Source organism: Lissotriton helveticus, chromosome 4_1 (genome assembly GCF_964261635.1).
Source record: "Lissotriton helveticus chromosome 4_1, aLisHel1.1, whole genome shotgun sequence".
In the NCBI taxonomy this organism is placed as follows: Eukaryota; Metazoa; Chordata; class Amphibia; order Caudata; family Salamandridae; genus Lissotriton; species Lissotriton helveticus.
In genome coordinates, this window is record NC_136063.1 from 1,600,276,367 (window position 1) to 1,600,288,808 (window position 12,442).

Sequence of the window (12,442 nt, forward strand, 5' to 3'; positions counted from 1 at the left end):
TCTGGAAAGAAGGTGATCTACTGTTGCTGAACAGAAAGAGCTTGTAGTTTGTTCATGCCACAAGCTGATATCACTATAAGACACCTCCACCCAGAGCAGGCTTTGTTTCTGAGCTCTGAGACCACAAAGGCTCTCACCCCAAGCGGTCACAAACCTGGCTGGTGGTGACTGGCTGGCAGGGACAAGTCAAACAATACACAAGGAGTCAGTCGTTTTTCAGGGGGCATTTCTAAGAGGACCTCTTTGTGCATTTTATAATAAACCCATCACTGGCATCAGTGTGGGTTTATTATGCTGAGAAGTTAGGTACCAAACTTCAGTCTTCAATAAAGCCCTCATGGAGCTGTGGAGTTTGTGTTGACAAACTCCCAGCCCATGTACTCAAAAATGGCTTCACTGCACTTACAAATTCTGTGAATGGCCAAGACACTGAACTGGGATACTGCTCATGCAGCTATGCCCTCACCTGTGGTATGGTGCAGCCTGCCTTAGGGGTGTGAGTCCTGCTAGAGGGAGGACTTATCCTTGCCTGTCCTGCAGACTTGACAAACGTCCCCCAAAGCCCCTCGGACATCACATCCTACAAAGTGCCAGCTAGCACATGCTTCCGGTTGCAAGCCCAGGTCCCTCAGTCTCAAACATCCCCAGTAGTCCTCACGTTATGGCACCCCAGGTGGGCCGCTGATCTTTATGAGCACACTCCTCTGCAGTGTGATTACTGCAAACGGTAGGACAGTCCTTGTCCCAACCGACGGTAACTTCTACCCGTTTCCGCCACACCCTGCGCAGTCCTTACGATCTCATGGAAATGGAGATCCTTTCTGTCCTCGAGATCTCGTCGACAGGAGGCCAGCCAACCGGCCCTTGGAGAGTGCTTGGGGACCCGGGCCACAACAGTTGGCAATTAGCTGCTGGCCAGCAACATCCAGGCAAAATCCACCAATTTATAGTCCCCTTACTGGAGCACAACAAGCCCCAGGCAACCACAAGTCTGCAGATAATTCAGTTGCAGTCCATCCTGCCCCGATAGTTGATGTCCAAGTGTAGTATGGTTCCAATCCCACAAGCATCTCCAAACTATTGAGGACAGAGCTCCAATGGCCTTGAAAGACATCAGTTCAAAAGGCCACCTTTAAATTGTAGTCCCCTCTGCCATCCTACACTGGAAGGCTTGATCAATATCTTTAGTGGGGCTAGGACTCTGCCCCTTAGAATGCAGGTGCCAATTCTACTCCCTCTTATCCGTCCCAGGAAAGCCGCACTGAGTCAGAGGTCTGCAGTTTCCCTTGAGTGCCCGTGATTTATGGCCATCTAGCAGGAATGCATAGATCTAGCTGCCAAGCCAGCACCCAGGTGCTGGCTTGGCAGCTAGATCTTGGCAGACAGGCCGATAGGCACACAGAGCCACGAACATAGAAATGCCCACTTTCCCAAAGTGGCATTTCCACATTAGTAACGTCAAATACACGCTCACACTACCAGAGAGGATTTGTCATTACTAATCCATTGATACCAAACACCATGTTGCTAATCTGAAATTAGGAAACCGAGCTCAATGGCGTTTCCACAGTATCCCCCAAGTTAACATAACACGTGTATTTGTAAAGCGCACTCATCACCCATGGGTCTCAAGGTGCTGAATGACAGATGTTTATAGTTATGGGGTTGCGTGCGCTACTGGGGTGTAAGCGCATCCCTGTGGTGGGCACTCTTGTGTGGACCAGTGTGTAACACAGAGGTTCCAGGGAAATTAAAGTTCCAAACTTGTAGAAAGTTCTCAGGATTTTAATTCAAATTTGCATAAGTATGTTTCATATTAACTTCATATGAAAAGATTGACAGTTGTTGATGTCATCATAAAGCGTTAAAGAAGCTCCAAAAAGCTCCAATGCATTTCGGACGAAATGTCCTTTCTCAAGGAGCTCTGCAAACAAAGGATATACCAAAACCATGATAAATATTGTATCAAATAACCATAATGGAACAATGAAATAACTGCACTTAACATATAAATGAATCTGTGAGAACGACCACATGCGCCCATAGTTGTGAACAGTGAAAGAAAAGGTTAAAAGGAAGTGTCTGCGGGCAAGTTCAAACGTGAAATGACATGACCCTAAACGGTCGGTAACATGCGGATAGTGAACGTTTATGAGACCATTAACAGCAGCAGGTCGGCATGCCTGTGAGGTAACGTGGTTACCAGGCGAAAAAACGGGTGCTTTACAAAGTGTGCGAGTGAATCTAATTAAAGTCAAAAGGCGGCTCCCAAGAGCATGCATAGTTAAAAGATGAGGAAAAAGAAGAGTGAAAGCGCGGTTACGCGGGGAAAATACCCAGGTGCTGCTTACTTCAGAAACGTGGATTAGAGCATGTGCTGCTCCTGTTCAAACGGCTGTCTGCGTGAAGGGTGCGCGAGGTTTAGGCGAGTGGATATTAGAATGGTAGACACAGAAAAGGGTGAAATGAAGAAGGTGCAGAGCGTGGGCCATCTTGGAATGGTATTTAGATGGATTCAGGGTGAGGAAAAAGTTGGAAAAAATGAAACTATAAACGTGCAGTTTATCACAAGCATGCAGCAAAAACAGGATGAGGTGCATCAAAAGGTGCCCAGGTGGGCATTTATAAGTAACAACTCAGTTCGGTACGGTCATTAAGACCAAACGGTTTTTGGGATTGCAATCTGTACATCCATGATGTTTCTCGCTGCAGAAGTGTTTTGTTATTGTCTCTCCCTTCTGTCTTGGGGACGATTTCCAACACTAGATATTTAAGTTGTGCCACGCTGTGGTTGGCTTCGTTGAAATGGATAGCAATGTTAGATTTGATGTTCTTTGTTCGAATGTTGGACTTATGTTCATTGAGTCTGGTTTTGATTTTTCGACTGGTTTTACTCACATAGGTTTTGCCGCAAGGGCACTTTAGCAGGTAGATCAGATTGGTGGAATCACAAGTCGCATCAACATTAAGCCTAATCTTGAAGCCTCTCATAGGGTGGTTAAGAAAGTTGCCTCTGATCACATTGTTGCAGTTGCTGCAATGGTGGCATGGTCGTGTACCAGTGTGTTGACTTGTAGTGCGTTCACTGTCACATTTAGAAAGTAGTTCTTTTAGGTTCATTGGTCTGGTGTAGGCAAAAATCGGGGGATCTTTGAATAATTCACCGAAATCTGGTTCAGACGACAATATGCGCCAATGTTTCAAAATGATCTTCTTATATTTGTTACTAGAGGTGGAATACCTCGAGACTAGTACCATTCTTTCATTCTGGGCTTTCGGTTTACTTTGTAAGGCTTCCTTACGTGAAATGATTGCGGTGCGATCAATTGCTTCCTTTAAGATGGTTTCTGGGTAATCTCTCTCTCGAAATCTTGATGCCATTGCTAGAATCTGGTTGGTTCTGGTATCGGGATCTGACACGATCCTGGTAATCCTCAACATCGGACTGTAAGGAAGATGCCTTTTAAGAGAGTTCTGGTGGAAACTGCTGAAAAGCAGAGAGTTATTACGATCAGTGCTCTTGCGAAAGAGGTCTGTCTGTATACCCTGGGGGGTGATTTTAATGAGAACATCCAGGAATGCAATTTCGTTGTGGTTTAGATTCCAAGTAAAGTCAATCCGATCATCTTTGGAATTAAGTTCAGTTAGAGCTGATTTCAGACTCTCTTCAGTGTCTTTCCAAATGAAAAGTAAATCGTCAATATAACGAACATAAAATTTCAAATTGTCCGTCCATGTGTTGTTTTTATGAATGTAGTTGTGCTCGAAATTCCCCATGTACAGGTTAGCGTAGGTCGGCGCTGCGCAGTTGCCCATGGCCATCCCGGACAGTTGCAGGTACCATTTCTCTTCAAATTTAAAATAACTATGATATAAAGTATATATCATTAGTTCCAGAATGAAAGGTTTCAGAGTATCATCGATGTTGGATTGGAGTAAAGCTTGCTCTACGGCATCAATCCCACCGTCATGGGGGATGGAGGTGTATAGACTCCTTACATCCGCTGTGCACAAAATGAGTTTTTCATTTTCAAGAAAGTGAATGCTAGACAGTTTATTCAGTAGTTCCGTAGTGTCCTTGATGTAGCTGGGTAAGTTCGAGACCATGGGTTGGAGGTAACGGTCAATGAATTTGCCAGTTGGTTCATGTATGGAACCTCTGGTGGATACAATGGGACGGAACGGAGGGTCCGTCAGATTTTTATGGATTTTAGGTAGCATGGTAATTGATGGGCTGCGAGGGTGTTCTGTGGTGAGATATTTCTTTGTCCTTTCGTCGATTATTCCATCGGTGGTGGCCTTTTCAATGATAAGGAGAAGCTCCCTTTTAAACTCACTGGTTGGGTTTCCATCAAGAATTAGATACACATCAGGGTCCATAACATGCTCCCTGGTGCGTTGGTTGTATAGTTCAGTGTTCAAAATGACAAGGGCGCCTCCTTTGTCGGCTTTTAAGCATTTAATGGCCGGGTTCCTGGCGATGTTTTTTAAAGTATCCATATCTTTGTTTGTAATGTTCTTCTGGGTTTTCTTTCAGAAATTCAGTTTAGAAATGTCCTGTTTGACCAAAGTCTCGAATGTATCAATGCTCTTATGGCTGACAGGTGGTATGAACGTACTTGAGGGTCGTAGCCCCTTAAGTTGGTCAGGTTTGGGATCAATGGCCGGTTCTACGATGTTCTCAAAGAAATGTCTCAATCTCAACTTTCTCGTGAGTTTGAAAGTGCTTACATCCAGTTCCAACAGGTTGGTATTGCTGGTGGGTACGACTGATAATCCTTTTTGTAAGATTCTTGTTTCGTGGTTCGTCAGATGTACATCAGAAATGTTGATGACTAACGATTTCTCCTGGTTTTCTTGGTGTCTTTCTGTGGTTGTTGGGTACCTGAGCTGTTTTTTGCCTGCCCTTTTGCCCCGTCTGGGTCTGCGGTTTTGTCTGGGCCTATCTCTAAAAAAGGCGCCGAGGTGGTTAAATCAACTTGACTGGTTGTAGGAGTACCTTTAGATGGAGGTGCTGAAGATGGTGTTTCAGTAGAGGTTCTCCTTGGTGGGTGTCTGGTGCTGTCGCTCTCAGAGGAGGTATCAGTGTTCGGGTTATAAGGTTTGTTTCTACGACGCTGGGCGTAAATGTCCGCCCATGTATAAACTTCTCCCAGTTTATAGTCCAGGGTGTCCCGGCGAAATTTTCGTAATTTACGTTCATTAATTTCTCTCGTGTGTTTGTCTAATTGGACTTGGATGTCAGCAAGTGTCGCACTGAGTTCCTCCGGTGTAACTAGATCCTCCAGTTCCTTTTCAATGGTGGTGATTTCGTGCGAAAGCTCAGTTAGGATCCCTGACAGTTCCTCCACTATTAGTAGAATGAGGTCCAGACTACACTTATTTAAGATGGCATTCCATCGTTCAATGAATGTTTTCGAATTTTTGCAAAGTGACGGTTTTAACGCAATCCGTAGGCCATGGGGGATGCGGAGCACCTTGTGATATTTTATTAAGGTGTTGGCGTGTAGTTTCTGGTTAACTCGGCGTCTTGACAAATAAAGAAGTTGTTTGATGCACTGTTCCTTTGTTGGATGCAGTTTGAGTGAGATCCTCATTAATAAGCGCGTATATCCTCTCTGTTGCATCGGTATCGAAAGCTAAGGTTTCAGCTCGAGCTTCAGTTGACTTTGAGATTTCTTCATACTGCATTTCAATTGGGTACGTGCTGCCCGCTCAGAGAACAGTGGGATTGAGAATGAATGGAGGTAATGTGAACGTGGCGCACAGTTGTAGGTTGAGAATGAAGGTTTAAAAGGTGAAGCAAAAGTTAATCAATTTAAGGTGCTCCTTACAGGTGGCGCAACTGTTCAGGTGCGTCCTATAGGATTATGGGGTTGCTTGCGCTACTGGGGTGTAAGCGCATCCCTGTGGTGGGCACTCTTGTGTGGACCAGTGTGTAACAACACGGAGGTTCCAGGGAAATTAAAGTTCCAAACTTGTAGAAAGTTCTCAGGATTTTAATTCAAATTTGCATAAGTATGTTTCATATTAACTTCATATGAAAAGATTGACAGTTGTTGATGTCATCATAAAGCGTTAAAGAAGCTCCAAAAAGCTCCAATGCATTTCGGACGAAATGTCCTTTCTCAAGGAGCTCTGCAAACAAAGGATATACCAAAACCATGATAAATATTGTATCAAATAACCATAATGGAACAATGAAATAACTGCACTTAACATATAAATGAATCTGTGAGAACGACCACATGCGCCCATGGTTGTGAACAGTGAAAGAAAAGGTTAAAAGGAAGTGTCTGCGGGCAAGTTCAAACGTGAAATGACATGACCCTAAACGGTCGGTAACATGCGGATAGTGAGCGTTTATGAGACCATTAACAGCAGCAGGTCGGCATGCCTGTGAGGTAACGTGGTTACCAGGCGAAAAAACGGGTGCTTTACAAAGTGTGCGAGTGAATCTAATTAAAGTCAAAATGCGGCTCCCAAGAGCATGCATAGTTAAAAGATGAGGAAAAAGACGAGTGAAAGCGCGGTTACGCGGGGAAAATACCCAGGTGCTGCTTACTTCAGAAACGTAACGTTGGTTACACACTGGTCCACACAAGAGTGCCCACCACAGGGATGCGCTTACACCCCAGTAGCGCACGCAACCCCATAATCCTATAGGATGCACCTGAACAGTTGCGCCACCTGTAAGGAGCACCTTAAATTGATTAACTTTTGCTTCACCTTTTAAACCTTCATTCTCAACCTACAACTGTGCGCCACGTTCACATTACCTCCATTCATTCTCAATCCCACTGTTCTCTGAGCGGGCAGCACGTACCCAATTGAAATGCAGTATGAAGAAATCTCAAAGTCAACTGAAGCTCGAGCTGAAACCTTAGCTTTCGATACCGATGCAACAGAGAGGATATACGCGCTTATTAATGAGGATCTCACTCAAACTGCATCCAACAAAACAAAGGAACAGTGCATCAAACAACTTCTTTATTCGTCAAGACGCCGAGTTAACCAGAAACTACACGCCAACACCTTAATAAAATATCACAAGGTGCTCCGCATCCCCCGTGGCCTACGGATTGCGTTAAAACCGTCACTTTGCAAAAATTCGAAAACATTCATTGAACGATGGAATGCCATCTTAAATAAGTGTAGTCTGGACCTCATTCTACTAATAGTGGAGGAACTGTCAGGGATCCTAACTGAGCTTTCGCACGAAATCACCACCATTGAAAAGGAACTGGAGGATCTAGTTACACCGGAGGAACTCAGTGCGACACTTGCTGACATCCAAGTCCAATTAGACAAACACACGAGAGAAATTAATGAACGTAAATTACGAAAATTTCGCCGGGACACCCTGGACTATAAACTGGGAGAAGTTTATACATGGGCGGACATTTACGCCCAGCGTCGTAGAAACAAACCTTATAACCCGAACACTGATACCTCCTCCTCTAAGAGCGACAGCACCAGACACCCACCAAGGAGAACCTCTACTGAAACACCATCTTCAGCACCTCCATCTAAAGGTACTCCTACAACCAGTCAAGTTGATTTAACCACCTCGGAGCCTTTTTTAGAGATAGGCCCAGACAAAACCGCAGACCCAGACGGGGCAAAAGGGCAGGCAAAAAACAGCTCAGGTACCCAACAACCACAGAAGGACACCACCCGGCCAACAAAGGAGGCGCCCTTGTCATTTTGAACACTGAACTATACAACCAACGCACCAGGGAGCATGTTATGGACCCTGATGTGTATCTAATTCTTGATGGAAACCCAACCAGTGAGTTTAAAAGGGAGCTTCTCCTTATCATTGAAAAGGCCACCACCGATGGAATAATCGACGAAAGGACAAAGAAATATCTCACCACAGAACACCCTCGCAGCCCATCAATTACCATGCTACCTAAAATCCATAAAAATCTGACGGACCCTCCGTTCCGTCCCATCGTATCCACCAGAGGTTCCATACATGAACCAACTGGCAAATTCATTGACCGTTACCTCCAACCCATGGTCTCGAACTTACCCAGCTACATCAAGGACACTACGGAACTACTGAATAAACTGTCTAGCATTCACTTTCTTGAAAATGAAAAACTCATTTTGTGCACAGCGGATGTAAGGAGTCTATACACCTCCATCCCCCATGACGGTGGGATTGATGCCGTAGAGCAAGCTTTACTCCAATCCAACATCGATGATACTCTGAAACCTTTCATTCTGGAACTAATGATATATACTTTATATCATAGTTATTTTAAATTTGAAGAGAAATGGTACCTGCAACTGTCCGGGATGGCCATGGGCAACTGCGCAGCGCCGACCTACGCTAACCTGTACATGGGGAATTTCGAGCACAACTACATTCATAAAAACAACACATGGACGGACAATTTGAAATTTTATGTTCGTTATATTGACGATTTACTTTTCATTTGGAAAGACACTGAAGAGAGTCTGAAATCAGCTCTAACTGAACTTAATTCCAAAGATGATCGGATTGACTTTACTTGGAATCTAAACCACAACGAAATTGCATTCCTGGATGTTCTCATTAAAATCACCCCCCAGGGTATACAGACAGACCTCTTTCGCAAGAGCTCTGATCGTAATAACTCTCTGCTTTTCAGCAGTTTCCACCAGAACTCTCTTAAAAGGCATCTTCCTTACAGTCCGATGTTGAGGATTACCAGGATCGTGTCAGATCCCGATACCAGAACCAACCAGATTCTAGCAATGGCATCAAGATTTCGAGAGAGAGATTACCCAGAAACCATCTTAAAGGAAGCAATTGATCGCACCGCAATCATTTCACGTAAGGAAGCCTTACAAAGTAAACCGAAAGCCCAGAATGAAAGAATGGTACTAGTCTCGAGGTATTCCACCTCTAGTAACAAATATAAGAAGATCATTTTGAAACATTGGCGCATATTGTCGTCTGAACCAGATTTCGGTGAATTATTCAAAGATCCCCCGATTTTTGCCTACACCAGACCAATGAACCTAAAAGAACTACTTTCTAAATGTGACAGTGAACGCACTACAAGTCAACACACTGGTACACGACCATGCCACCATTGCAGCAACTGCAACAATGTGATCAGAGGCAACTTTCTTAACCACCCTATGAGAGGCTTCAAGATTAGGCTTAATGTTGATGCGACTTGTGATTCCACCAATCTGATCTACCTGCTAAAGTGCCCTTGCGGCAAAACCTATGTGAGTAAAACCAGTCGAAAAATCAAAACCAGACTCAATGAACATAAGTCCAACATTCGAACAAAGAACATCAAATCTAACATTGCTATCCATTTCAACGAAGCCAACCACAGCGTGGCACAACTTAAATATCTAGTGTTGGAAATCGTCCCCAAGACAGAAGGGAGAGACAATAACAAAACACTTCTGCAGCGAGAAACATCATGGATGTACAGATTGCAATCCCAAAAACCGTTTGGTCTTAATGACCGTACCGAACTGAGTTGTTACTTATAAATGCCCACCTGGGCACCTTTTGATGCACCTCATCCTGTTTTTGCTGCATGCTTGTGATAAACTGCACGTTTATAGTTTCATTTTTTCCAACTTTTTCCTCACCCTGAATCCATCTAAATACCATTCCAAGATGGCCCACGCTCTGCACCTTCTTCATTTCACCCTTTTCTGTGTCTACCATTCTAATATCCACTCGCCTAAACCTCGCGCACCCTTCACGCAGACAGCCGTTTGAACAGGAGCAGCACATGCTCTAATCCACGTTTCTGAAGTAAGCAGCACCTGGGTATTTTCCCCGCGTAACCGCGCTTTCACTCGTCTTTTTCCTCATCTTTTAACTATGCATGCTCTTGGGAGCCGCCTTTTGACTTTAATTAGATTCACTCCCACACTTTGTAAAGCACCCGTTTTTTTGCCTGGTAACCACGTTACCTCACAGGCATGCCGACCTGCTGCTGTTAATGGTCTCATAAACGCTCACTATCCGCATGTTACCGACCGTTTAGGGTCATGTCATTTCACGTTTGAACTTGCCCGCAGACACTTCCTTTTAACCTTTTCTTTCACTGTTCACAACTATGGGCGCATGTGGTCGTTCTCACAAATTCCTTTATATGTTAAGTGCAGTTATTTCATTGTTCCATTATGGTTATTTGATACAATATTTATCATGGTTTTGGTATATCCTTTGTTTGCAGAGCTCCTTGAGAAAGGACATTTCGTCCGAAATGCATTGGAGCTTTTTGGAGCTTCTTTAACGCTTTATGATGACAACAACTGTCAATCTTTTCATATGAAGTTAATATGAAACATACTTATGCAAATTTGAATTAAAATCCTGAGAACTTTCTACAAGTTTGGAACTTTAATTTCCCTGGAACTTCCGTGTTGTTACACACTGGTCCACACAAGAGTGCCCACCACAGGGATGCGCTTACACCCCAGTAGCGCACGCAACCCCATAATCCTATAGGACGCACCTGAACAGTTGCGCCACCTGTAAGGAGCACCTTAAATTGATTAACTTTTGCTTCACCTTTTAAACCTTCATTCTCAACCTACAACTGTGCGCCACGTTCACATTACCTCCAGATGTTTATAGTTACCCAACTCAATGGTACTCATTTTATTGACCTCAGATGGATGAAAGGCTGAGTGGACCCGCCGGGATGTGAACCTGTGACCATGCGGTAGAACACAGGCCCCTGCAGTGGATTCATTAGTCCACTAAGCCACCAGACCCGTTAATCAATGCGAGCCCACACCACCCGATGAGATTCACTACGAGGGCATGTAGCACACATATGCACATGCCTACCTCTTCCCTACACTGCACCCTACCCCCTAGAGAGTACTCAGATGTAACGAGAGACATGCAGAGCTTGGCAAGTAGCTTTGAAATGCCAAGATGAGAAACAGTAACCTGCACACACAGGCACCGCCACAGCAAACCAGTGGTACGTTTCAGTGGTTACCTCCGTGAGTGGCAAAACCAGTGCTGTAGGCCCATTTAGTAGCATTTGAGGTACATGCCCTAGGTGTATGTCTTACCACTGGACAGGGGACTTCTAGCGAACTCAAATCAGCCAATCATGTATACACCAATCACCAGTATGTATGTGACCAGCACAGAGCTTTGGTACTGAATGGCATTGTCAAAGCACTCAAAGTCCTAAGGCTAGCAGGTAGATCAGTGGATAACCATGAGGTGAAAAAAGCTAAGAGTTGAGGGGAAAAAAGTAAAGAACTGAGGAAAAGCACCCTAGAAAGGGCTATTTCCAACAAACTTGCAGACTGCAGCTTAAAGAATGTAACTTCAGTAAACAAACTTCGATTAACAAAGCAAAATGTGTTTTTACTAAAACCCTCCTTTGTTAAATACATAATTAAATATATGTAGTATCGTTCAGTATTTCTCTTACTGTTTTGAAGAAAAGCACTATTTTTTTTTACTAACTGCATCAAAAACATTGCGGGTAACCTGTTTTAGGGTCCTACGATGTCATATCGGGGTTCTGGCGACAATCTGTTTGGAACTTCGTGGCCTGTATTATGGAATCACTTCTAATTTATTCTCTAAACACACATTCAAAAGATTAGTTCTATGGGTTGTTGGAGGTAAAAAAAAAAAAAAGGTAATTTCTTCCAGCTGACTCATATTATATGCATTTTAGTACTACAAGTTAGAGCAATGACAATTCCTATACAATACTTGTATGGCTAAGTTACATAACAGTCACAAAATCATTTAGAGTATCACATTTAGCCTTTCCAATAGGGCACAGTTCAACTGTTAACAAAATTTTCTACACTATACTGGTATTGAATACGTTTTATATATTAATTCCAAGGCCTTACCTCTGGACTGGATACACCAACAGTTTCTGCCAAGGGGGCAAGCAATGACATAGATGAAATGTTGAGTGCATCTTCATTTTCATTATCCTCATCCTCCGACTCATCTTGCTCCATTCGCACATACTCTGGTTTGTTGATTTGCCTATCTACGAATGTATTTAATGGTTTCACGTTTGGTTCCTTTTGAACTTCCTCCTCCAAAGCATCACTAAAAAGACCATTGATTACTTCTGAACTATTAAGTTCATCAACATCCACGCTCATCTCAATTTCATGAATTGCTCCTTCTGAAATGTGTAGAAGATTAAAATAGCAAAGATCAGCAAAGCAAAGACGCTTAAAATGTAATCTAAGGTACAGACTCATGTTAATAGGCCTATATTAAACTAGAACGTGCCATACATACCAGAGAGCCCACCTGTGCTAGAGGCCCAGTTCTAGTGGGGAACCATTCCCTCCTGAACACAGTAGTAACCAGAACTTCTATAACAAATCCCATTTAATGCAGGTACTAAAAGTGAATTTGTAACATGCTTGGATGACCCAGTTCATTGCAGCAACCAACCATTAGGATGTA

The 12,442-nt window shown here is 43.6% G+C and overlaps 1 protein-coding gene across 1 annotated transcript in view; it reads right to left on the bottom strand.

Moving 5' to 3' along the window:
• Positions 1–12,442, bottom strand: part of ANLN (anillin, actin binding protein) — a 262,650-nt gene that overhangs the window by 164,564 nt on the left and 85,644 nt on the right. Inside the window, exon 10 of the mRNA XM_078688221.1 lies at positions 11,866–12,152. Within this exon, the coding sequence (XP_078544347.1) occupies positions 11,866–12,152 (287 nt within the window). The remainder of the gene's footprint in view (positions 1–11,865; positions 12,153–12,442) is intronic.